At 39.3% G+C, this 27,594-nt stretch overlaps 1 protein-coding gene across 1 annotated transcript in view; it reads left to right on the forward strand.

Annotated features, from left to right (window-relative positions):
- Positions 1-27,594, forward strand: part of TRIP11 (thyroid hormone receptor interactor 11) — a gene marked incomplete in the record, with an annotated part of 367,784 nt that overhangs the window by 272,761 nt on the left and 67,429 nt on the right. The window contains 1 exon segment of the mRNA XM_053697549.1: positions 16,404-16,503. Coding sequence (XP_053553524.1) covers positions 16,404-16,503 — 100 coding nt within the window.

Consider the following 27,594-nt stretch of genomic DNA (forward strand, 5'->3'; position numbering starts at 1 on the left):
ACAGGGGCAGGGTTTTTATTCAAATCTGTTTGTAGTTCCCACGAAGGAGGGAAGTTTCTCAGAGTTCCATCATTCAAGATGGAAACTATTCGTACCATTCTTCCATTGATCCAGGAGGGTCCATTTATGATGACATTGGATTTAAAGGATGCATATCTGCATGTTCCTATCCACAGAGATCACAGGTTCCTGAGGTTTGTCTTTCTGAACAAACACTTTCAGTTCGTTCAGGCTTGGCCACGGCAACCAGAATTTTCAAAGGTTCTGGGGTCTCTGCTGGCAGTTCTAAGACCGCGGGGCATTGCGGTGGCACCTTATCTGGATGATATTCTACTCCAGGCGCCATCTTGTCAACAAGCAAGATCTCATACCGACGTTGTGCTATCCTTCCTGAGAACTCAGGGGGAGAAGGTAAATCTGGAAAAGAGTTACTTAATCCCGAAGACAAGGGTGACTTTCTTGGGAACTCTAATCGATTCTATATCTATGAGGATTTTTCTGACAGAGGTCAGGAAATCAAAGATTCTAGATACCTGTCGAACCCTTCAGTCCACTCCTCGGCCGTCAGTGGCTCAGTGCATGTAATTAATCGAACTGATGGTGGCGGCAATGGACATCATCCCGTTTGCTCGGTTCCACCTCAGGCCTCTGCAGTTAAACATGCTCAGGCAGTGGAATGGAGATTATGCAGACTTCTCCTCGAATAACCCTGGAACAGGAGATGAGGGACTGTCTTCAATGATGGTCGTCTCTGGATCATCTATCCCAGGGAACCTGCTTTCGCGCAGACCGTCCTGGATGATTGTGATAACAGACCCCAGCCTTCTAGGGTGGGGAGCTGTCTGGGGTTCCCTAAAGGCTCAGGGAGTATGGACTCAGGCAGAGTCTGTTCTTCCTATAAACATCCTGGAACTAAGAGCGATCTTCAATGCTGTTCTGGCCTGGCCTCAGTTGGCTTCGGCCCAGTTTATCAGATTCCAGTCAGACAACATAACATCAGGGGCTTACATCAATCATCAGGGAGGAACGAGGAGTTCCTTAGCGATGACCGAGGTAGCCAAGATAATCCGGTGGGCGGAGGCCCATTCTTTCCATCTGTCAGTGAGCCACATCCCAGGGGTGGACAACTATGAGGCGAACTTTCTGAGCAGGCAGACTTTTCATCCGGGAGAGTGGGAACTCCATCCGGAAGTGTTCTCCAACCTGATTCTCACATTTGGTCGGCCGGAGTTAGATCTCATGGCATCTCGTCAGAATGCCAAGCTCCCGAGATACGGGTCGAGGTCCAGGGATCCCCAAGCGGAACTGATAGATGCTCTGGCGGTTCATTGGTCCATCAACCTAGCATACCTATTTCCCCCATTTGCACTTCTTCCTCGGGTCATTGCTCGAATCAAACAGGAGAAGGCATCGGTGATCCTCATTGCTCCTGCTTGGCCTTGTAGGATTTGGTATGCAGATCTGGTGGACATGTCATCTCTGCCACATTTGGAGACTTCCGTTGAGGTAGGACCTTCTAATACAGGGGCCCTTCCTTCACCCAAATTTAGTTTCTCTGAAGCTGACTGCTTGGAGATTGAATGCTTAATCTTATCCAAGCGGGGTTTTTGATTCGGTCATAGAGACCATGATTCAGGCTTCGCAAGCCTGTCACTAGAAGGATTACCATAAGATATGGCGTAAATATTGCTATTGGTGTGAATCCAAGGACTACTCATGGAGTAGAGTTAGGATTCCCAGAATTTTGTCTTTTCTCCAAGAAGGTTTGGTGAAGGGTTTATCGACAAGTTCCCTAAAGGTTCAAATCTCTGCTTTATCTATTTTGTTACACAAACGTCTGGCAGATGTTCCAGATGTACAATCTTTTTGGCAGGACTTGGTTAAGATCAGGCCTGTGTTCAAACCAGTTACTCCTCCATGGAGTCTGAATTTAGTTCTCAAAGTTCTTCAGGGGACTCCGTTTGAGCTTATGCATTCCTTAAATATTAAGTTATTATCTTGGAAAGTTTTATTTCTTGTTGCTATTTCTTCAGCTCGTAGAGTGTCTGAGCTCTCGGCGTTGCAGTACACTTCACCTTATCTTATTTTCCATTCAGGTAAGGTAGTTTCCCGTACTAAGCTAGGTTTTCTTCCTAAGGTTGTTTCAGATAGGAACATTAACCAGGAGATTGTGGTTCCTTCGTTGTGTCCTAATCCTTCTTCTCAGAAAGAACGTCTTTTGCACAATTTAGATGTGGTCCATGCTTTAAAATTTTATTTACATGCAACTAAGGATTTTCGTCAGTCCTCTTCTTCGTTTGTAATTTTCTCTGGAAAACGAAAGGGTCAGAAAACTACGGCTACCTCTTTCTTTTTTTGCTGAGAGTATCATCCATTCAAAAATGAAGCTTCTGTAGAACAGATTTGCAAGGCTGCAACTTGGTCCTCTCTTTATACTTTTTCAAAATTCTATAAATTTGATACTTTTGCCTCGGCTTAGGCAGCTTTTTGGGAGAAAGGTTCTTCAAGCAGTGGTGCCTTCTGTTTAGGTTCCCTGTCTTGTCCGTCCCTTATCTGTGTACTCTAGCTTGGGTATTGTATCCCATAAGTAATGAAGATGATCCGTGGACTCATCGTGTCTTTAAAAAGAAAAGAAAATTTATGCTTACCTGATAAATTTATTTCTTTTTAGACACGATGAGTCCTGTTCTTTTAAGACAGGTTGTTAATTATTGTAAGCTTCAGACACCTCTGCACCTTGGCTTTTTCTTTCTCTTCCTAACTTCGGTTGAATGACTGGAGTGGGAGGGAAGGGAGGAGCTATTTAACAGCTCTGATGTGGTGCTCTTTGCTGCCACCTGCTGACCAGGAGGTGTATATCCCATAAGTAATAAAGATGATCTGTGGACTCATCGTGTCTAAAAAGAAACAAATTTATCAGGTAAGTATAAATTTTCTTTTTCCTGCTTATCTTTTTGTCATATCTTCCAAATGGTTTACATAATTGCCTTTTTCACACCGACCATGGGATACCTAAATGGTCATATGGTCCATTATTTAAGAGAGGAGATTCTCTCCATACAATGAGGTGTCATATACATTTACTATTGGCTTACAGAAAGGCATAGTTTTAAAACTGACACTTAAAACCATTTGTCTGATGTGTTAAGCAACTGCTATTAAACGGACATTAAGCACTATATACTTGTCTTACACCTCTCTCTAATTATGGATGCCACTATTTTGGACCCACAGTTAAATTGCAGGTATCTGAAGTAGAGTTGCACTTGTGCAAACACATCAGCACTGTAATGTAGTGAATGATAGATTTCAGTATGGCAGCGCCCACGACTAGGGGTAATCAGGGAATAATCTCAAATACTATGCTTCTAAAATACATTTAGTGTTTGTCCCTTTATCACTTCAACCATGTGCTATACAAAGGGGAAAGTGGATCTACTATGCTATCAAATGGGTGATGCACCTTTTTGGGTAGTAAGGAGGCTGCTGCTGTTCTCTTTCTATGGAATAGTCTTATCTTGAAGATTTAGTTCAGTTTCTTTATCAGATGGCGAGAATCCAAAAGACATCACATGTGGGAAGTATACTCCGGTCCACTAGGAGGATGCAAAAACAGCCCTTCATACCAAAACTTACATCTTTTCTACTCTCCCTGAATCCCTCAGTCAAATGTTTGCAAGATGGAGGTGAGATTAACAATTAATAATCCGGATTTCTTTGCAGTCTTCAGTGCTCTGCAGAGTTGGCCCAACCTCAGACAGGGATCTGTTCTACATTTGCAATCTGACAATGTCTCTGCAGTGGCTTACATCAATCACAAAGGGGAAGCGTCCCGCATTATCAGTTAGGTGAAGCATCATTATTACAGGATAATCATCTATCCACATCTAAGGTGTAAACATTTGGAAGGCAGACTTCTTATTCACCGTTTTTTTTACCCCTGGCAGGGATCTCTGAACCAGGAGGTTTTCGACAAAATAATCAGACATTGGGGCTTGCCAGAAATAGATATATCGTCTCTTGTTTGAATCACAAGCTGTCCTGAAATTGTGCCAGGTCCTCAGTCGGTTCTTTGAGCTAGATATTCCTTTCTCCCTATTGTTGCATCTACAGATACTATCAACCAGAAAATTGTGGTTCCTTCCTTATGTCCAGCTCCAAAGCGTTCTAAGGAATGACTTCTTCACAACTTGAATGTTGTGAGAGCTTTAAAATTCTATGTTAAAGCTACAAAATGTTTTAGGTTTTCTTCTCTGTTCATTTTTCTGCATCTTGTAAGGGTCAGACATTTACTGCAGTTGCCTTAGTTCATAAGGCATATCTGGTTGAGGGGAAGACTACCCCTGAGCGCATTACTACTGCTTCTACTAGAGCAATTGCCACTTCTTGGACCTTCCGTGATGAGGCTTGCATAGAAGAGATTTTAAGGCGGCTATGTGATCATACTTTTTCTTTCCATAAGGCAGGGGGTGTCCACGACAACTTTCTTTACTGTTGGGAAACATAACAAACATTGACACCCCAGCCAACTGCTTAAATATCCCCCCCACTTCCCCCATCCCCAGTCATTCTTTGCCTTTCGTCACTAGAGGAGGATGGCAGAGAAGTGTCAGAAGATTCGGATAGACCTTAAATGGGAATGTTCCCTTCAAGAAAGGACTGGAGTTTTAAGTAATCATATAAACCTCTTAGTGAGAGTATTGATGAATGTTAGAGTCTGGAGATGCAGGTAAAGTTTTCTTTCATGTAATTGGCAAGAGTCCATGAGCTAGTGACATATGGGATATACAACCCTACCAGGAGGGGCAAAGTTTCCCAAACCTCAAAATGCCTATAAATACACCCCTCACCACACCCACAATTCAGTTTTACAAACTTTGCCTCCTATGGAGGTGGTGAAGTAAGTTTGTGCAAAGATTTCTACGTTGATATGCGCTTCTCAGCATTGTTGAAGCCCGATTCATACAGCGAATGTCAGAGGGACTTGAAGGGAGTATCACTTATTTGAATACGATGATTTCCCGAACGTGGGTCTATTCCATAGGTTCTCTGTTATCGGTCGTAGAGATTCATCTCCTACCTCCCTTTTCAGATCGACGATATACTCTCAATTTACCATTACCTCTACTAATAACTGTTTTAGTACTGGTTTGGCTATCTGCTATATGTGGATGGGTGTCTTTTAGTAAGTATGTTTTTTATTATTTAAGACACCTCAGCTATGGTTTGGCACTTTATGCATTTATATAAAGTTCTAAATATATATTGTACTTATATTTGCCATGAGTCAGGTTCATGTATTTCCTTCAGCAGACTGTCAGTTTCATATTTGGGGAATTTAAACATTTTAAGAAATTTATTTCTTACCTGGGATTTTAGTCTTTTTTTCAATTGGCGATTGCCGGTATTAGGGCCGCGGGTGCGTCAAATGCTAAACTTTATTGCGTCATTCTTGGCGTGAAATTTTTTTTGGCGCGGAAAAACGTTTGATGCAACTTTGTCATTTCCGGCGTCATACGTGACGCCGAGACCTTTCACACAGCGGCGTCATTAGTGACGCAAGTGTCATTTCTGGTTATTTAAATAACCGGAAAAGACACTGACGCCGCCGTGTGAAAGGTCTCGGCGTCACGTATGACGCTGGAAATGACTAAGTTGCATCATAAACGTCCTTTTCCGCGCCAACATTTTTTTTTTCATTATTTCAATACCCCATTGATGTTTGCCTCTTGCTTTTTTCTCTATCAGAGGCATATGCTTTTGCATTTTTTCCCATTCCTGAAACTGTCACATAAGGAAATAGATAATTTTGCTTTATATGTTGTTTTTTCTCTTACATTGAGCAAGATGTCCCAATCTGATCCTGCCTCAGAAGTTTCTGCTGGAACATTGCTGCCCGACATCGGTTCTACCAAAGCTAAGTGCATTTGTTGTAAAAGTATATAAATTATTCCACCAAATGTCATTTGTAATAGTTGTCATGATAAACTTTTACATGCAGATAGTGTTTCCATCAGTAATAGTACATTGCCAGTTGCAGTTCCTTCAACTTCTAATGTACATGATAAACCTGTAAATTTTATAGAATTTGTTTCTGATTCTATTTTGAAGGCTTTGTCTGCATTTCCACCTTCTAATAAACGTAAAGGTCTTTTAAAACTTCTCATTTAGCTGATGAAATTTCAAATGACCAGCAACATAATAATTTATCCTCTTCTGATGAGGATCTATCTGATTCAGAATATCCTTCCTCAGACATTGACACTGACAAATCTACTTATTTATTTAAAATAGAGTATATGCGTTCTTTATTAAAAGAGGTGTTAATTACTTTGGATATTGAGGTAACCAGTCCTATTGACGTTCAGTCTAATAAACATTTACATTCTGTTTTTAATCCTCCTGTGGTTTCTCCAAAAGTTTTTCCTATTCCTGAAGCTACAGGGAGTGCAGAATTATTAGGCAAATGAGTATTTTGACCACATCATCCTCTTTATGCATGTTGTCTTACTCCAAGCTGTATAGGCTCGAAAGCCTACTACCAATTAAGCATATTAGGTGATGTGCATCTCTGTAATGAGAAGGGGTGTGGTCTAATGACATCAACACCCTATATCAGGTGTGCATAATTATTAGGCAACTTCCTTTCCTTTGGCAAAATGGGTCAAAAGAAGGACTTGACAGGCTCAGAAAAGTCAAAAATAGTGAGATATCTTGCAGAGGGATGCAGCACTTTTAAAATTGCAAAGCTTCTGAAGCGTGATCATCGAACAATCAAGCGTTTCATTCAAAATAGTCAACAGGGTCGCAAGAAGCGTGTGGAAAAACCAAGGCGCAAAATAACTGCCCATGAACTGAGAAAAGTCAAGCGTGCAGCTGCCAAGATGCCACTTGCCACCAGTTTGGCCATATTTCAGAGCTGCAACATCACTGGAGTGCCCAAAAGCACAAGGTGTGCAATACTCAGAGACATGGCCAAGGTAAGAAAGGCTGAAAGACGACCACCACTGAACAAGACACACAAGCTGAAACGTCAAGACTGGGCCAAGAAATATCTCAAGACTGATTTTTCTAAGGTTTTATTGACTGATGAAATGAGAGTGAGTCTTGATGGGCCTGATGGATGGGCCCGTGGCTGGATTGGTAAAGGGCAGAGAGCTCCAGTCCGACTCAGACGCCAGCAAGGTGGAGGTGGAGTACTGGTTTGGGCTGGTATCATCAAAGATGAGCTTGTGGGGCCTTTTCGGGTTGAGGATGGAGTCAAGCTCAACTCCCAGTCCTACTGCCAGTTTCTGGAAGACACCTTCAAGCAGTGGTACAGGAAGAAGTCTGCATCCTTCAAGAAAAACATGATTTTCATGCAGGACAATGCTCCATCACACGCGTCCAAGTACTCCACAGTGTGGCTGGCAAGAAAGGGTATAAAAGAAGAAATGACATGGCCTCCTTGTTCACCTGATCTGAACCCCATTGAGAACCTGTGGTCCATCATCAAATGTGAGATTTACAAGGAGGGAAAACAGTACACCTCTCTGAACAGTGTCTGGGAGGCTGTGGTTGCTGCTGCACGCAATGTTGATGGTGAACAGATCAAAACACTGACAGAATCCATGGATGGCAGGCTTTTGAGTGTCCTTGCAAAGAAAGGTGGCTATATTGGTCACTGATTTGTTTTTGTTTTGTTTTTGAATGTCAGAAATGTATATTTGTGAATGTTGAGATGTTATATTGGTTTCACTGGTAAAAATAAATAATTGAAATGGGTATATATTTGTTTTTTGTTAAGTTGCCTAATAATTATGCACAGTAATAGTCACCTGCACACACAGATATCCCCCTAAAATAGCTATAACTAAAAACTACTTCCAAAACTATTTAGCTTTGATATTAATGAGTTTTTTTGGGTTCATTGAGAACATGGTTGTTGTTCAATAATAAAATTAATCCTCAAAAATACAACTTGCCTAATAATTCTGCACTCCCTGTATTTCTGATATGATTTCTAGGGAATGGAATAAGCCAGGTACTTCTTTTATTCCTTCTTCAAGGTTTAAAAAATTGTATCCTTTACCAGCTAAATCTATAGAGTTTTGGGAAAAAATCCCCAAAGTTGCTGGGGCTATTTCTACTCTTGCTAAACGTACCACTATTCCTATGGAAGATAGTACTTCCTTTAAGGATCCTTTAGATAGGAAGCTTGAATCTTATCTAAGGAAGGCCTATTTATATTCAGGTCATCTTCTCAGACCTGCTATTTCTTTGGCTGATGTTGCGGCTGCCTCAACTTTTTGGTTGGAGAATTTAGCGCAACAAGAATTGGATCCTGACATATCTAGCATTACTCGCTTACTGCAACATGCTAATAATTTTATTTGTGATGCCATTTTTGATATTATCAAAATTGATGTTAGATCCATGTCTTTAGCTGTATTAGCTAGAAGAGCTTTGTGGCTTAAATCTTGGAATGCTGATATGACATCTAAATCTAGATTACTATTTCTTTCCAAGGTAATAATTTATTTTGTTCTCAGTTGGATTCTATTATTTCAACTATCACTGGAGGAAAAGGAGTTTTTTTGCCTCAGGATAAAAAAACCTAAGGGTAAATATAAGGCTTCTAACCGTTTTCGTTCCTTTCGTCAGAATAAGGAACAAAAACTCAATCCTCCTCCCAAGGAATCTGCTTGCAGTTGGAAGCCTTCCTCAAACTGGAATAAATCCAAGCCATTTAGGAAACCAAAGTCTGCCCCTAAGTCCGCATGAAGGTGCGGCCCTCATTCCAGCTCAGCTGGTAGGGGACAGATTAAGGTTTTTCAAGGATGTTTGGATAAAATCTGTCCAAAATCATTGGATTCAGAGCATTGTCTCTCAAGGGTATCGAATAGGATTCAAAGTAAGACCTCCTGTGAGAAGATTTTTTCTCTCACGCATCCCTGTAAATCCAGTAAAAGCTCAGGCTTTTCTGAAGTGTGTTTTAGACCTGGAGTCTTCAGGGGTAACAAGGTTTGGGGTTTTATTCAAACCTATTCATTGCAGCAAAGAAAGAAAATTTGTTCAGACCAGTTCTGGATCTGAAAATTTTGAATCGTTATGTAAGAGTACCAACTTTCAAGATGGTGACTATAAGGACTATTCTGCCTTTTGTTCAGCAAGGACATTATATGTCCACAATAGACTTGCAGGATGCATACCTTCATATTCCGATTCATCCAGAACATTATCAGTTTCTGAGATTCTCTTTTCTTGACAAGCATTACCAATTTGTTGCTCTTCCATTTGGCCTAGCAACAGCTCCAAGAATCTTTTCAAAGGTTCTGGGTGCCCTACTATCTGTAATCAGAGAACAGGGTATTGCGGCGTTTCCTTATTTGGACGATATCGTGCTACTAGCTCAGTCTTTACATACTGGAGAATCTCACACAAATCAACTAGTGTTGTTTCTTCGGAAACATGGTTGGAGGATCAATTTACCAAAAAGTTTCTTGATTCCTCAGACAAGGGTCACCTTTTAGGTTTCCAGATAGATTCATTGCCCATGACTCTGTCTCTAACAGACAAGAGACGTTTAAAATTGGTCGCAGCATGCCGGCACCTTCAGTCTCAGTCATTCCCTTCAGTGGCATGTGCATGGAAGTTTTAGGTCTCATGACGCGATCCCCTTTGCTCGTTTTCACGTGAGACCTCTACAGCTTTGCATGCTGAATCAATGGTGCAGGGATTATACAAAGATATCACAATTAATATCCTTGAATCCCAATGTACGACACTCTCTGACATGGTGGATAGATCACCATCGTTTGGTTCAAGGGGCCTCTTTTGTTCGGCCAACCTGGACTGTGATCACAACAGATGTGAGTCTTTCAGGTTGGGGAGCTGTTTGGGGATCTCTGACAGCACAAGGGGTTTGGAAATCTCAAGAGGCGAGATTACCAATAAATATTTTAGAACTCCGTGCAATTCTCAGGGCTCTTCAGTTTTGGCCTCTGCTAAAGAGAGGACCGTTCATTTGTTTTCAGACAGACAATATCACAACTGTGGCTTATGTCAATCATCAGGGTGGGACTCACAGTCCCCAAGCTATGAAAGAAGTATCTCGGATACTTGCTTGGGCGGAATCCAGCTCCTGTCTAATCTCTGCGGTGCATATCCCAGGTTTAGACAATTGGGAGGCGGATTATCTCAGCCGCCAGACTTTACATCCAGGGGAGTGGTCTCTCCATCCGGATGTGTTTTCTCAGATTGTTCAGATGTGGGGTCTTCCAGAGAGAGATCTCATGGACTCTCATCTAAACAAGAAACTTCCCAGATACCTGTCCAGGTCCAGGGATGTTCAGGCAGAAGCAGTGGATGCACTGACACTTCCTTGGTGTTATCATCTTGCTTACATCTTCCCTCCTCTAGTTCTCCTTCCAAGAGTGATCTCCAAAATCATCATGGAACAGTCTTTTGTTTTGCTGGTGGCTGCAGCATGGCCACACAGGTTTTGGTATGCGGATCTGGTGCGGATGTCCAGTTGCCCGCCTTGACCACTTCTGTTACGGCCAGACCTACTATCTCAAGGTCCGTTTTTCCATCAGGATCTCAAATCATTAAATTTGAAGGTGTGGAAATTGAACGCTTAGTTCTAAGTCATAGAGGTTTCTCCGACTCAGTGATTAATACTATGTTACAAGCTCGTAAATCTGTCTCTAGAAAGATTTATTATCGAGTTTGGAAGACTTACATTTCATGGTGTTCTTCTCATAAATTCTCCTGGCATTCTTTTAGAATTCCTAGAATTTTACAGTTCCTTCAGGATGGTTTGGATAAGGGTTTGTCTGCAAGTTCCTTGAAAGGACAAATCTCCGCTCTTTCTGTTTTATTTCACAGAAAGATTGCTATACTTCCTGATATTCACTGTTTTGTACAGGCTTTAGTTCGTATTAAGCCTGTCATTAAATCAATTTCTCCTCCTTGGAGTCTTAATTTGGTTCTGAAGACGTTACAGGCTCCTCCATTTGAGCTAATGCATTCTTTGGACATTAAACTACTTTCTTGGAAAGTGTTGTTTCTTTTGGCTATCTCTTCTGCTAGAAGAGTTTCTGAGTTATCTGCTCTTTCTTGTGAGTCTCTTTTTCGGATTTTTCATCAGAATAAGGCAATTTTGCGGACTTCTTTTCAATTTTTACCTAAGGTTGTGAATTCTAACAACATTAGTAGAGAAATTGTTGTCCCCTCCTTATGTCCTAATCCTAAGAATTCTTTGGAGAGATCCTTACATTCTTTGGATGTGGTAAGAGCTTTGAAATATTATGTGGAAGCTACTAAAGATTTCAGGAAGACTTCTAGTCTATTTGTTTTATTTTCTGGTCCTAGGAAAGGTCAGAAGGCTTCTGCTAGTTCCTTGGCGTCTTGGTTGAAACTTTTGATTCATCAAGCTTATTTTGAGTCGGGTCAGGCCCCGCCTCAGAGAATTACTGCTCATTCTACTAGATCAGTTTCCACTTCGTGGGCTTTTAAGAATGAAGCTTCAGTTGATCAGATTTGCAAAGCGGCGACTTGGTCCTCTTTGCATACATTTACTAAATTCTACCGTTTTGATGTATTTGCTTCTTTGGAAGCAGTTTTTGGTAGAAAAGTTCTTCAGGCAGCTGTTTCAGTTTGATTCTTCTGCTTTTGATTTTAAAAAATTTCTTTCAAAGATGAAATAAACTTATTTTTGTTTTGGGTTGTGGATTAATTTTTTCAGCGGAATATGGCTGTTTTTATTTTATTCCCTCCCTCTCTAGTGACTCTTGAGTGGAAGACTCCACATCTTGTGTGTTGATATCCCATATGTCACTAGCTCATGGACTCTTGCCAATTGCATGAAAGAAAACAACATAATTTATGTAAGAGCTTACCTGATAAATTCATTTCTTTCATATTGGCAAGAGTCCATGAGGCCCACCCTTTTTATGGTGGTTATGATTTTTTGTATAAAGCACAATTATTTCCAAATTTCCTTTGTTGATGCTTTCTACTCCTTTCTTTATCACCCCACTTCTTGGCTATTCGTTAAACTGAATTGTGGGTGTAGTGAGGGGTATATTTATAGGCATTTTGAGGTTTGGGAAACTTTGCCCCTCCTGGTAGGATTGTATATCCCATATGTCACTAGCTCATGGACTCTTGCCAATATGAAAGAAATTAATTTATCAGGTAAGTTCTTACATAAATTATGTTTTTCTGCGAAGCGATCCAGACTGTCTATCTAATAGCTCCTGGGCAATCGGTGTTAATGAGTTACACTACTTGCCTTTTTGCACTCAGGTTACCTGTCGGAACACCGTGGCAAGTCTGTCACACTTGAGAGGCTGTATCTGTTCCACAGCATAGATCCTGGAGGGTAAATCCACTTTAATTTACTATTTAGCAGGGACTCCTGTTATTCAGGTCAGTGTGACTCCTCATAACCTCAATAGGATCAAGGGTTCATATCGCTATTATTTCAGAGATTGATTTGGAACAGTTTGGGGATATATATTTATATATGTACTGCTTTGTTCTCTATGGAACAGGTTTCACTTTCATTTTTGTGAGTTGTGCAGCTTCGAATAGCTTTGCACGCTTTTTCTTATAGCAGGGGAGGTCCCTTCTTGCGCACCACGTAATCTGGTGCGGCTCATTGTGTTTTCCTTGTGATCTTACTGCTGGAACTCTGGCAATCCTACAGAGAGCGTTCTACAACTGTCTGGGTCTAGGAGGTGGTTAGTGCCCCAGCCATTGGGATTATAAAGGTGCCTCATTTTATTATTAAAATTAGTCCTAGAGGAATTGTTGTTTAAATCTTTTCCTTACTGTGGGATTGTATCTTCAGCAATTGAGGATAATATGTTAGAAGGTTCTGCACCTTCTATTATAATTAATAATACCTGTTTATATTGTAAGGAGGCGGTGGTTTGTCCACCTGCTCAATTTTGTTCCAATTGCCTGGGTACCGTTCTAAAGTCTAAGAAGGGAGCTAAATCTGCTAACCCCCCTAGCATAATGAGTCCCTCTGAGCCGTCAACCTCTCAGGATTCTGTGGTCCGGGAGATGTCTACCCTATCCCCTCAAACTGCTTCACATGCAGTTCCCTGCGGCACGCCTAATACTCCGGCTGGAGAGGGCTTTTTCCCGGCGGACTTTACCATGCAGTTACAATCTGCTGTGTCTGCGTCCCTGAGTGCCTTACCTATCTCTGGGAAACATAAGAGAAAGGTTAAACATAGTTATACTGAATTAGATTCAGCTAATTTAAAATTGGATTTAGCCAGTATGTCTCAATTGTCCGAGGATGAGTTAACCTCTGTAGCTTCAGAGGGTGAGCTCTCGGAGTCTGAGACTTCATGTACTACACCCCCTCCTTCCGAGGAGTCCTCCTTTAGATTTAAGATTGAGCATTTGCGTTTTTTGTTAAAGGAGGTTTTGTCTACATTAGAGGTTCCAGAAGCAACACAACCAGAGGAACCCAAGATTCCTAAGTTGGACAGGGTTTATGAGGACAGAAAGGTTCCTCAAACTTTTCCTGTCCCAGTTCGCATGGTGAATATTATCAGTAGTGAATTGAAAAGAGTTGGAACTCCTTTTTCCCTTTCGTCAACTTTTAAAGTTATTCCCGGTCCCTGATTCTCAGCTGGATTTGTGGGGTTCCATCACTAAGGTGGATGGTGCCATTTGGACGCTAGCTAAGTGTACCACTATCCCTCTGGAAAATAGTTTTTCCTTCAGGGAACCCATGGACAAGAAGTTGGAAAGTTTCCTGAGAAGAATGTTTCAACACACAGGATTTTTATTTCAACTGGCGGCAGCTGTTGCAGCTGTCGCTGGGGCTGCCACCTACTGGTGTGACTCTCTGTCAGAACTTTTCGAGGTGGAATCTCCCCTCGAAGATATTAAGGAGAGGATTAAGTCTTTAAGAATACATAATTCCTTTATCTGTGATGCGAATATGCAGATTATACCATATGTCTGAACGCAAAGGCTTCGCGGTTCTAGCTCGCAGAGCTCTCTGGTTGAAATCTTGGTCTGTTTCTAAATCCTGACTCCTTTCCTTACAAGGGGAACATTTTATTTGGTCCAGGTCTGGACTCTATCTTTTCTACTGTTACTGGAGGAAAGGGCGCTTTCTTTCGCTAGATAAGAATAGACCTAAGTTACGGCATTTTCGTTCCTTTCGTTCGGACTATTCCCAGAGAACTCAATCGTCCTCCAAGCCTGTGCAACCCAAGAGTACCTGGAAACCTGCTCAGTCTTGGAATAAGTCCAAGCAGACAAAGAAGCCCTCAGATAACAAATCTGCATGAAGGGGCGGCCCCCCGATCCGGGAGCGGATTGAGTAGGGGGCAGACTGACTTTTTTCTCAGACACTTGGTTTATGGATGTTCAGGACCCTTGGGTACTGGAGGTTGTATCTCAAGGGTCAAGATCGATGGATCCTCCAGCAGAGTTAATAGACGCTCTAGCTGTTCCATGGAGCTTCAGACTCGTATATCTCTTTCCTCCATTGCCTCTTCTCCCTCATGTGGTGGCCCACATCAAGCAGGAGCTTGTATCTGTGATTCTAATTGCTCCATCCTGGCTACGAAGGACCTGGTTCACGGATCTGGTGAGAATGACCTCTTCTCCTCCGTGGAGGTTACCTTGAAGCAGGGACCTGCTGATACAGGGTTCCTTCCTACATCAAAATCTAGAATCTCTGAGGCTGACTGCGGGGAGATTGAAGCCTAGTCCTAGCCAGGAGAGGATTATCTGAGAGTGTCATAGACACTTTGATTCAAGCTCGTAAGCCGATTACTCGGCATATCACCCATAAAGTATGGCAAACTTACCTGCACTGGTGTGAGGAGTGTGGTTTTTCTTGGCATAAGGTAAAAGTTTCAAGAATTTTATCTTTTTTCCAAGATGGTTTGGAGAAGGGTCTATCTGACAGTTCTCTGAAGGGACAGATATTGGCCCTGTCGGTGTTGCTGCACAAAAGATTAGCTAAGCTTCCAGATGAGCAGTCCTTTGTTAAGGATCTGACTAGGTTCAGACCTGTGTTTAGACCTGTGACTCCGCTTTGGAGTCTCAATCTTGTTCTTCGTGTTTTGAGCAGGCTCCGTTTGAGCCCATGCCAACTGTTAACATTAAACTGTTATCTTGTAAAGTTTTGTTTTTATTAGCCATTGCCTCGTTCCCTTGGCTGAATAACTGAGCATGGGGGAAGTGGGAGGGATATTTAAGCCTTTGGCTGGGGTGTCTTGCTTCCTCCTGGTGGCCAGGTGTTGCATTCCCAACAGTAAGGAATGTCGTTATGGACTCTCCCTGCCAGGAAAGAAAGGAATTTATCTGGTAAGCATATATTTTTTTTTAATGTTATAACTTTGATGTGTATGCCTCTTCAGAGGATGCTTTTGCCAGGAAAGTTCTATAGGCAATAGTGTTTGATCAGTAACAAACCTGCCTTAACTTTTTGTCCCCTCTGTTACGTGGTCGTCTTGTGGACTTCACTGATAAGGTATAGGTTCCCACATGCAATGTCTTCTGGGCTGTCACTATATTATAAAAGAAAACAACATTTATGCTTACTTACCTGATAAATTAATTTATTTTATGATGGTGTGAGTCCACTACCCCCGCCCCTTTTATTTTGCTCAGTTGGCAGCAGTAGGTGTTTTGCACTTCTGTTGCCCTGCTTTGTCCTTCCTGCTTTTTTGGTTTCCCCCCACCTACTTGCCCATATGTATGACTGACGGATTGAGGGATAGTGAAAAGGATTTATGGTCTGGTATGTAAGAATTTTTTTCTTGCCTCTTTCTTGTGGTATTGAGTGTAACTCCCACATGTGATGCCTTGTGCACTATCACCATCATGAAATAAATGACTTAATGAGGTAAGCATAAATTTCCTTTTCTCACTTTTTTTTAATCTAATTTATATGAGGTTTATTTTGCGGTTACATGTATTTGTAAAGAACCCATTGCCTTTGACTTGTCCCTTCTTTATGCTTGTGTATATTAAAAAATAACCTTCATATTCATGAGCCTGTTCCTTCTACATTACCGTCTGCTAATCGTTAAACACCTGTGTTTCCATTTCTTATTTTATAACTGATAAACTGTCATGGATCTAACACAGTTGACTGCTGGATTATCCACACATGGTTTCTTCCGCCTTTACTCTTGCAATAAAATTATTTTCCTGTGGATGACTGGTGATTGTGATCCAATGAACCAATTGCAGGGTTTAAACACATAGTTGTATACAAACAATAGCGCAATGTTATGTTCTTACAGCATTTTGTTGTAGATGTGTATGCATTCAGCTATATATAGCCTCCTTCCTGTTTTTTGATTATTTTTTATTCTGCAGGTATTTTGTGAAATATTCATATTTAACTTTTTCCTTCCTCCATAATTTAGGAAAGGTTGGATGAAGCAAACTGTGCACTCGAGTCTGCTTCCCGTCTCACTGAGCAGCTAGATCTTAAAGAAGAGCTAATTGAGGAACTTAAAAGACAAGGTGAGTGATATGTACTTTGGCATTTCATGACTACGGCATATTGAATAGAGTGGTTGAAAATAAAAACTTACCGTAACCATAAAGGTCAGCGATGACAGCCCCCTGAAAAAGCAGAACGAATTTGTGCCATAGTTTGTGAACTCTAAAAAAAAAAAAAAAAAAAAAAAAAGCTGAACTAAAAATGTTCAAGAAGATGCGTTTTTCTCATGTCTTTATACACTGTAAATACTAAAATAATTGCAGAACGTCTGTGGGAATTGGATAAGAGGTATGATCACAGAAAAGCAAAATACCTTAAAAAAAAAGCTACCAGAACTAAATCCCCTTTTTAATTTTTCATTTTTTTCCAGAAAAAAATAAATTCAGAATTACTATTTAATAACCCATGAATTATATTACACACTTTTCTATGGGGTGTGACTTGTTCTGCCAGCCAATTTATATTATAGCAAAGCTGGCTCCATACACTGTGCTTTGTTAGGACTTTCCTTTAGCCCATAATAGGAACTTCAGTACTGGCTTTTTTCCCTGAAACATATGATATCATATTTTTTTATTACTACTTCCTGCTATTTATAAAAAAAAATGTAAAGATTAGATTAGCAGACTTCTGTAGAAGAATAGAGAACTGTTTTTTCTCCCCAAGATTAAGTTGTGTGTTGATATATTATTACAACAGTTCGAAATTCTAAACACATTAACTAGACTAGACGGGAAGTTCCCAGAAGAAATATTTGTTTTTGGTGAATAGATTCATTGGTTTATGTTCATTAGTAGGCATGTGCTGTACTCGGCATAATTCAAGCTAAGTAATTGAGATATATATATATATATATATATATATATATGTATATATATATATATATATATATATATGTGTATATGTGTGTGTATGTATATATATATATATATATGTGTGTGTATGTATATATATATATATATATATATATATATATATATATATATATATATATATATATGTGTGTGTGTGTGTGTGTGTAAAAATAAGTACTCGCTGGTCTTCAGATAACAGCATCAACCAAAATATTTATTGCGTGCTGTAGGTTGTATTCCCAGAGAGCATGCAATAAAGATTTTGATTGACGCTGTTATCTGAAGACCAGTGAGTGCTTATTTTTACTCTCTCTACTTTTTCCAAGAGCACCCTAGCGGTTGTTGACTGACAGTGGGAGTGCATACACACCATTTGCTGTGTATGTATGTGTATAATATATATATATATATATATTTATATATATATATATATATATAGATATAGATATAGATATATAGATATAGATAGATAGATATAGATGTATATAGATATTAAACAGAGCGCACTCCAGACGTCAGCAAACAACAACCCTGGGTGCAGCAAAGCAGATATAGATATAGAAGCGCACTCCAATGGCATTTCTTTCTTAAATATTTCACTTTATTTGTGAAGTTTTCGGACCAATTAGGTCCTCAGACCAAATATGTACAATACAACTTACCCACCACCAAACTTTATAACCCAGTGCAAACGACTGCTCGACACCACGTTCTTCCAGGTGGACAAGCCCCAAATAATGACGTCAACATCCAGGGCAGCGTGGATCAATGTAAAGCTAAAAAATGTGAAAATAAAAATATCATAAATGACCAAACAGAGGAAATATCTAAACTAGAGCCTTATGGCATATCATCAATCTAATACATTTCATAATGTCTGTGTTGTATCCGATTGTAGATCCACTGTTGCCATAGCAACCAAATAAACAAACAATAGTTAGATAAGGATCCATAGCAAAAAGACACGATCCATACAGAATGAGGCAAGAGGCACCGTCAAACAATAGTGATACACAGATACAGCGAGGATGAATGGAGTAACACAATATCGAGCGCAAGCCGTGTTCGCCATTCAGAGAATGCCTCACAGGTTGCATTAGCAACCAAACAACACCAATTCAGGAGGAGTGCATGGAAGGCAAGAGAGAGAACGGCTTACGCAGAGTACTGTATACAAAACATAACCTAAAAGGATACCTGACAAAATAAACCAGATACAATAATGTCTGACTTAAGCCATGTTCACCATTCAGAATTCACCTCACGAGTTGCCATAGCAAACAAATACAACGGGAGTGCATGAACGGTAAGTATACGGCTTAGGCATGTTACTGTGTACAATAAAAAATGAAAAAATGAAAACACAAAATGTAATGTCCTCAATGGAAAATAACAATATCCCATTTTATTCATTCAAAAGCAAATGAATGACTCTGTCTGTCTTATATAAGCACTAAGAATGCCATTTACTAAACCTGAGTGAGAAACAAAAAAAGAGTAAAAAGTAAGAAAAATAGACCAAAAGAAAAGAAAATGGACAGTGGCTCTCAAAAAATGATTGTGGATGCTAAAGAAATGCCTGCCAATCAAGATGGGTGTTAAGTCCCTTTGGAACTAGTGTCTGTTGCGGTCGCCTTCTCTGCTCATAGGGGGGGATATGATCGATAATTGTATACTTGAGAGCGGTCACACTGTGTTGTAATTCTTGAAAGTGCCGTGCCACTGGTTGCTCCGAGGATCCTTTGCTGATAGCTGTCTGAATGGCAGAACGATGGTTCGCCATTCGTGTGCGGAGGTCGTCACAAGTCTTTCCGACATAAAAAAGCCCACACGTGCAATGGAGTTAATACACAATATATGTTGTTGTACATGTCAAGCGATATCTGTGCTTATAACACTTTCTCCTATAAGGATGTGAGAAGGACGATCCAGTGATGAGGCCTCCACAAGTAGTGCAACCTAGTCAACGGAAAACACCAGGTTTATTGGTATCCAGCCAGGTTGTCTTCTTATAGCAATGTATGTGTGTGTGTGTGTGTATATGTATGTGTGTGTGTGTATATTTATAGTTCTCATAATACAGCCCATAGATGTAACAATATAATATTTGTCTTCTCACACTACATGTAAGGGTGCTATTAACAGTGCGATACATGGTTATAAGTAACATATACTGACATGGCCGTAGTCAAAGGCGTATCTCTTCTCCCCTTTTTTTATTTATTTTTTTATACTAATTAATTAGTTGCACCTGGCACTCTCAAGCACTGTGCATACACTGAGTGTTTGGGTTTAAGTTATATGTTCTACATATTCGTGTACTGGTTCTGAAATACCACTTATATATAAGCAGTAAATGAAAGGCCATGTGTTACCTGTCCTGTTAAATATACTTGAAGTTTCCATTAGCTTAAGAAGTCACTTGTATAGCTATAGTGTAAGTGCATCACTCACCTTTTTTGCCCTCAAGTTTTTTGTTTTTTTTTGTAGGTGGGGTTGTAAAGTTGTATGGCTTATGCAACTTCTCAGAACTACACAATTATCTTTCCGTTTTCATATTGATGCCATAGCCTTTTTATTTGATTAGTAAATGGCTTGTTTAAAGTCCTTTTAATATAGGTTCAATAAAGTTAATCATAAATAAGTTTATCATACAAAGATAATAGCATTCAAAAATGCTTATTACCTTTAAATAGCTTTCTCGTTATATAACACACACCAGCCAATCATTTTGTTTCTCCAACTGTATACCTTAGTGAGAATATTCAGCAATTTATGCATATCTCTTTTTTTGGGGGGGGGGGGGGGCTCACACAACATATGTATGTGTATGTGTGTAAGTAATATAAGTAATGTCTAGTCATATTTAACTAGCCTATATCGTGGAGGATGCCTGCGATATAGAATGGGTCCCATTGGTTGATGACATTATCAGTGGAAGTGTTCACACAACATACACTATAAAAAATATCACTGGAGCGGAGCTGCACCATTTAAGAAAGCCACAACGTGGCAAAACATGTTCAGGAGTTGAGGGGGACTGTTTATTTATTTTTAATTCTCTACTAGCAACTTATAATGTTACTACTTAATGCAGCAACCTTCTCTGCTCATTTATAATTATACAATACAAAGGTGGCAAATAATAAGGAATTAAAGGGACATGAAACCCAAATTTTTTTCTGTCATGATTTAGAAAGAACATGCAATTTTAAACAACTTTCTAGTTTACTTCTATTATCTAATTTGCTTCATTCCTTTTTATATCCTTTGCTGAAAAGCATATCTATATAGGCTCAGTAGCTGCTGATTGGTGGCTGCACATAGATGCCTCGTGTGATTGGCTCACCCATATGCATTGCTATTTCTTCAACAAAGGATATCTACAGAATGAAGCAAATTAGATAATAGAAGTGAATTGGAATGTTGTTTAAAATTGTATTTATCTGAATCGTGAAAGAAAACTTGTGGGTTTAGTGTCCCTTTAACTATAGATAACAGTTGGGTAAAATGTGGAAGGTGCATTTGTTATTTGGCATGCTGATAGAAATTCAGCGTAGGGTAATTGATATTTATATACTTTGTCTTAAAAATCAACACTGTTACAATAATTATCATGAATCATACTATTAAAGGGACATGGATCCCAATGTTTTTCTTTCATGAAGAACATACAATATTTTAAATATCTTTCCAATTTACTTCTGTTCTTAGATTTTCTTCATTTCCTTGACTACCTTTGTTGAAGGAACAGCACTGCACTACTGAGAGCTAGCCTTGCACATCTAGTCAGCCAATCACTAGAGACAAATGTGTGCAGGCACCAGTAACCAGCTAGCTCCCTCTAGTGAAGGATACGTACATATTCTTTTTCAATATTTGATACTGTCATGAAGGCCTCATAGTTTTAGGATGTTAGAGTTTATTTTTACTTTGCTTTTTCTTCTCTGATATTTACAACCCTGCATCAGAAATTTTAGAACTTATAGGGTTTGGGGGTTACAGAGTTGTGTGATGTGAGGTGTGGTTGTAATACAGATATACTGGTATCATAGGTACAAAGTTGTTATAATTAAGTTTTAACAACACGACCTGTTGTGGAGTCTTAATAGAAGTAAGACAAAACAACTAGATAAACTAATTGTAAAGGAGAATACAATTAAGTATATAGAGGTAAGCTCCACAATAATGAAATAGAGATTCACTGTGCAAAAATATGAGGTAGTATCGATTAGAGTTTTAAATAGTTAAAAAGTTCCAACACATTCATACATTATGATCTTTATTAAATAAACTAGGAACAAACCATACACACAATAGCAAAGGCTGAAATATTAAAAACACTTAAACTCGGTTATGAGGAAATATTGATGTACTATAATGAGCATCAGCAATAATAATAAACAGCCAACAGTCCAAAATAAGCTAAGGTAAACTTAGCCCTTACAATCCGAGGGCTGTATTACATTTAACAATTATGGCTAAGACTGAAGGCTGATAACGTAATTAGCAATATAGCATCATATCATGCATTTAACCTGAGTAAGCAAATTAAAAGAAGGACAACAAGGAGAGACGAAACTACTCCTGTCGGACCCCTGACGCGCGTTTCACAAAGAACCAGGGGGGGGGGGGACGAGAAGCTCCCTAGCCATGAGGAAAGTATCATGTATCCTAGAATGGGAAGAGACTCACAATTGTTTGCTCTCAGCGATCCACATTCCGGGTGTGGACAACTGGGAAGCCGACTTTCTCAGCAGACGATCGTTTCATCCGGGAGATTGGTATCTCCATCCCGAGGTGTTTACAGAGATCTGAAACAGATGGGGGACGCCAGAGATAGACCTCATGGCGTCCAGACTCAACTTCAAGCTACCCAGATACGGGTCGCGGTCTAGGGACCCACAGGCAGAGCCGATAGATGCCATAGTGGTGCCTTGGGAGTTCAACCTATTTTAAATTTTTCCACCGTTGCCACTTCTTCCTCGAGTGGTGGTACTGCCTCATATTTTTGCAGAGTGAATCTCTATTTCATTATTGTGTAGCTTATCTTTATATACTTAATTGTATTCTCCTTTACAATTAGTTTATCTAGTTGTTTTGTCCTGCATCAGAAATGTCTAAAAGAATCAGTCTTATGGAACCCCTGACTATTATCTGCACCGGGTTCAACAGGATACGGGGGGGGGGGGTAATTAAGTTTTTGCACTCAAGTGATTTTTATGATCCAAAGATTGCAAAGACAGTGACAGAAAACAGTGTCTCCAGGCTAGGTCAATCAGAGGTGACCCTAGTATATCTTGAAACATGCTTTTATCACATATATGACAAACATGTCATATTTGGTCTTAAATTAATCCTCATGATGTCACAAGGGGATTGCTTATCTGTGTTTATGTACTGGATATCCATAACAAAAAGTTATAAGTTGTTCTATCAATTCAGCCAAGGATTTAGAGTTTTATGACATGCCATAAAAGAGAGGGGTGGTTACTCTATTTGCCCATTAAGAAAAGGGGCCTGACCAGAAATCTGATCTTAGAGAAAATGCCATTCCACATTGGAAGCTGAGTGTCCATAACAGGGTGTCTGCCAATTTTTCGGTGTCTATATAACTTTGGGTAAAATTATATGTTCTGTAATATTTCCTCCTTTTGTTTTACAACTTTTTTGCTGTGTGTAATTTTATTTAACACCTCTTTATTATATAAATGCACTGTGACTTTTTTTTTACCCATAATAAATGTTCTTTTGTTTTGTCTTTGTCTAATATTTGAACCATGTTACTGAAAGAGACTGGTGATAATAGTACTGTGTCTTTCTTTATCTTTTTGCTACATTGTGGTTGGGATACTTATCTGTTGGGATACTAATCTGTTGGGATACTAATCTGTGGGATACAAGTCTGGGATTTTTCTTAAGATTCCCCATATAATAATCTTAGGTGGTGGCAGCCTAGAAATAGGCACATTGTACACTAGATTTTTCTTTGCACAAATGTTTTGTAGATCCATTTATATAGCCCACCTGGGAGTGTTTTTGTAACAATGTATAGTTTAGCTTATTTTTTAAGAACATTGTTTCAGATTCCTTACCAAGCCTCACAGTGTCTGATGTATACACACGTTTACAGACTCCTGCTGGCTCCTATTTATGTTATGTTTTTTCATTTGCAGAGAGGGGGGTGAGTGTCTGATCTTCTTGTTTTGCCAGCCCCTTACAGTGGGTGTCCCAGACTAAACATAGAAGTGTCTATTACATGCGGTAATATGAAAATTGATGCATACTGTCCCTTTAATGTGGCTGGCAGGTGCATTAGAGGGGAGTTTAGAACATTTTTTTTCTAGGTCTAGAACAGGCTAGAGCGTGATTTCCTTGCACCCACTGAACTAAGTCACAGGCTTGCCTGGAGTGGCTAGACTGTGACAAACCGGTGAAGGTGGAAAGAGTCTTTAAACCTTTCTGTGCCGAGCAAAATACCAAACCAAGAGAATAAAGTACATTTGAAAACAGAAGTGAATTTAAAGTGATATGAAACCCAAAACTTTTCTTTTGGGATTCAGACAGAGCATAGATTCCATTTTAAAAATGTTTCCAATTTATTTCTTGTTATAAAATGTACTTCATTCCCATGATATTCTGTGTTGAAGAGATACCTAGGTAGCATCTGGAGCATTAAATGGCAGGAAATAGTGCTGCCATCTAGTGCTTTTGCAAATGGAAAACATTCTTGCAAAACTGCTGCCATATAGTGCTCCAGAAAGGCTCCTAAGCTTGCATATCTGCTTTTCAACAAAGGATATCAAGAGAAGGAAGAAAATTGTTAATCGAAGTAAATTAGAAAGTTGTTTAAAATTGCATGCTCTAATCTAAATTGTGAATGAAAAATGTGGGGTTTATATCCCTTTAATGAGTTGCTAGCTTGTAAACTGAATATAGTATATTTTATAATTAAATGGGACATTCCAGCTAAAAGTGAAATCCACATGGATGTATTTCAGTTGTGAATAGAAGCAGGTTTGTAATATACATGTATTGGCAAAAATGCGTCTCAAAAAAGCTATAGCTGTTGTAAAGTGTATTTAAGTATGCACCGTGCACCAGCATTTTAAATACAGCACTTGCTATAGCTGTTGTAAAGTGTATTTAAGTATGCACTGTGCACCAGCATTTTAAATACAGCACTTGCTATAGCTGTTGTAAAGTGTATTTAAGTATGCACTGTGCACCAGCATTTTAAATACAGCACTTGCTAAGAAAGCCTAAGGTGCTTGTACTATTGGATAATGACTCAATTTGTAATTACTGACATGATACAAGCCCCCTCTGGCGCTCTGAGCAGCTGCAGTATTTTAAATGCTGGTGCACTGAGAATATTTAGCTCTTCTTCACATGCACGTGCAGAGAAAAATGTTAACACTAAAACAGTTGTAACGTTTACTAGAAGCATTTATGCCAATACATGTATATTGTAAATATGTTTTTATTCAAATATGTAATTCATCTATGTGCATTTAAAGGGCCAGTAAACCTAGCAAATAATGTTATATAATTCTGCACATAGTGCAGAATTATATAACTTTTGCTTAGCGCCAGGTTTCTAAAGCAAATTGTTAGATATTTAGCAAAGAAAACAGAACGCCGCTCCTGGCTCTACTGAGCGGGTCTGTTTTCTTCTGCTAAGCGCATCGCAGGCACTCTGTCTAGTCACAGCGCACCCGATCGTGCTATTAAAATCAGTATAGCTTACTCCTGCTCTGGTCTGATAGCGGAAGCGAGCTGCATTGATTTTAATAGCACGATCGGGCCGGCTGTGATTAGACCGCGTGCCCAGATGCGCTTAGGAGAAGAAAACAGAACCGCTTAGTAGAGTCAGGAGCGACGTTCTGTTTTCTTTGCTAAATATCTATCCAACAATTTGCTTTAGAAACCTGGCGCTAAGCTAATGTTATATAATTCTGCACTATGTGCAGAATTATATAACATTATTTGCTAGGTTTACTGGCCCTTTAAATTTTGACTGGAATGTCCCTTTAACTGAAGAGTTATTGAGGCAATTGCGGAAGTACATATTAAAGACTTGGTTACATTTGTTTCAACTCAACCTTCTGGCAAGCAGCCAGTAAACTGGATTTACTCCAAGCATGCTGATAGATTCAGCTTCTATGTTAATATGCTAATATTTAATATCTTAGAATTGCTTAGTTAAAGGGACAGTCTTCTCCAGAATTGTAATTGTTTAAAAAGATAGATAATCCCTTTATTACCCATTCCCCAATTTTTCATAAATAACATGGTTGTATTAATATACTTTTTACCTCTGTGATTACCTTGTATCTAAGCCTATGCAGACTGCCCCCTTATTTCAGTTCTTTTTACAGACATCTTTTTTAGCCAATCAGTGCCCTCTCATAAGTAACTCCACGGACATGAGCACAATGTTATCTATATGGCACACATGAACTAATGTCCTCTAGCTGTGTAAATGTTTGAAATGCATTCAGATAAGAGGTGGCCTTCAAGGGCTTAGAAATTAGCATATGAGCCTACCTAGGTTTAGCCTTTAACAAAGCCTACCTAGAGTACAAAACAAAGTTAATAATAAAAGTAAATGGGAAAGTTGTTTAAAATTACATGCCTTATGCTGTCTAATCATGATTGCCAGGGGTTCAATAGAAATATCAAAAAATAAGAGGAGAAAGGGGGGCACCCCTGTCGCGTTCCTCTTTCAAGTAGTATCTCTGAAGATGGTATATTGTTAATAATTATCTTTGTATGCGGTTTATTATAAAGATTCTCCACAAATTTAAGCAAGTTACCTCTGAAACCAAATTGAAGAAGGGAGAATAGCAAATGATCATAGTAAACTGAGTCAAACGCTTTTTCGGCATCAATTGAAATGATTGCTAGATCAGGGGTGTCCCCCCCCCCCCCCTCTCCTCTGTTCCGTCCGTTCCAGGGACTTGAAATAATCTATAGTAACTAAAACTTCCCTGATCTTAGCTGAAGATTTCCGTTTCTGCAGAAGCCCTGCTTGATCTTTGTGAATCAGTTCAGAAAGTACAGATTGTAGTCTCTTGGCTATAATGGAGGTGAGAATCTTATAATCTGAGTTCAACAATGCTATAGGTCTGTAAGACTTTTTTTTTTTTTTTAAAGTAGGATTTTTCCCTGGTTTAAGAATTAGAGTAGTGTGAGGCGCAATAAAGTAAGGGGAGACTGGATTGCCATCAATATACATATTGTTGAAAAATTTACTTAAAAATGGGTCAATAGATGGTGAAAGAATTTTATAAAATTTGTTAGGTAACGTGTCTGGTCCTGATGCTTTATTTGATGGAAGATCTTGAATGACTTTTGACTTTTCTGTGTTGGAAATGGGGAAATTCACAGCTGCATCTAGTTCACGATTAAGGGAAGGATAGGTAATTTTACTCCAAAAGTCGTCAGATTGAACCTTATCTGAATTTCTAAAAGAATAGAGCTCTCGGTAATAGTGTGAATTTTTTTTTAAAATGACTTCTGGATTTGTAAGGGTTTTTCCTTTGTGTTACAGCATATCAACCAGTGGGGGTCTTCTCTCTTTTCCTACCAGGTTTGCCAATAATCTCGCTTGGAGTCTTAACTCCTTCTGAAGGTATAAAAGTAGGTAAGAAGGAGCTTAAAATTGCTTTATATGCTGATGATATCCTTCTTTATATTTCCAACACCCAAATTAATATACCAAAACTCATTACCATTATAAATCAATTCGTATCCTTCTCTGGTTATAGGATAAATACTTCAAAATCAGAACTTCTTTGGGTCAGGAAAAATAAAGACTCTCTATTAAATATATCTTTTAGAGTTGCAGAATCTTTTAGATACCTTGGAATCATTATTTCGTCCAATCCTGATAATTGTTACAAGCTTAATATATTGCCAGTCTTGACAAAAATCAAAGGCAGTTTGAAAATGTGGCAGAATCTCCAGCTTTCAGGTCGCCTCGCTGTGTTTAAAATGATTCTTCTCCCAACATTACTATATGTTCTGCAGAATACTTCAATAATACTTAAGGGGAAGGACATTGAAAAATGTAATAGTACGCTGAGAAGCTTTATATGGCAGAATAAAAAACCCAGGATTTCCTTAACTAAACCTTCTTTACCATAGAAGTTTGGGGAGTTTTCACTATCAGATCTGCGTTTATACAACCTGGCCTTTCTCGCACGAATTGTGGTCAACTGAATTCTTAAAAAAGATTATGTGACTAATAAT

The sequence above is a fragment of the Bombina bombina genome, chromosome 1 (assembly GCF_027579735.1).
Source record: "Bombina bombina isolate aBomBom1 chromosome 1, aBomBom1.pri, whole genome shotgun sequence".
Classification (NCBI taxonomy): Eukaryota; Metazoa; Chordata; class Amphibia; order Anura; family Bombinatoridae; genus Bombina; species Bombina bombina.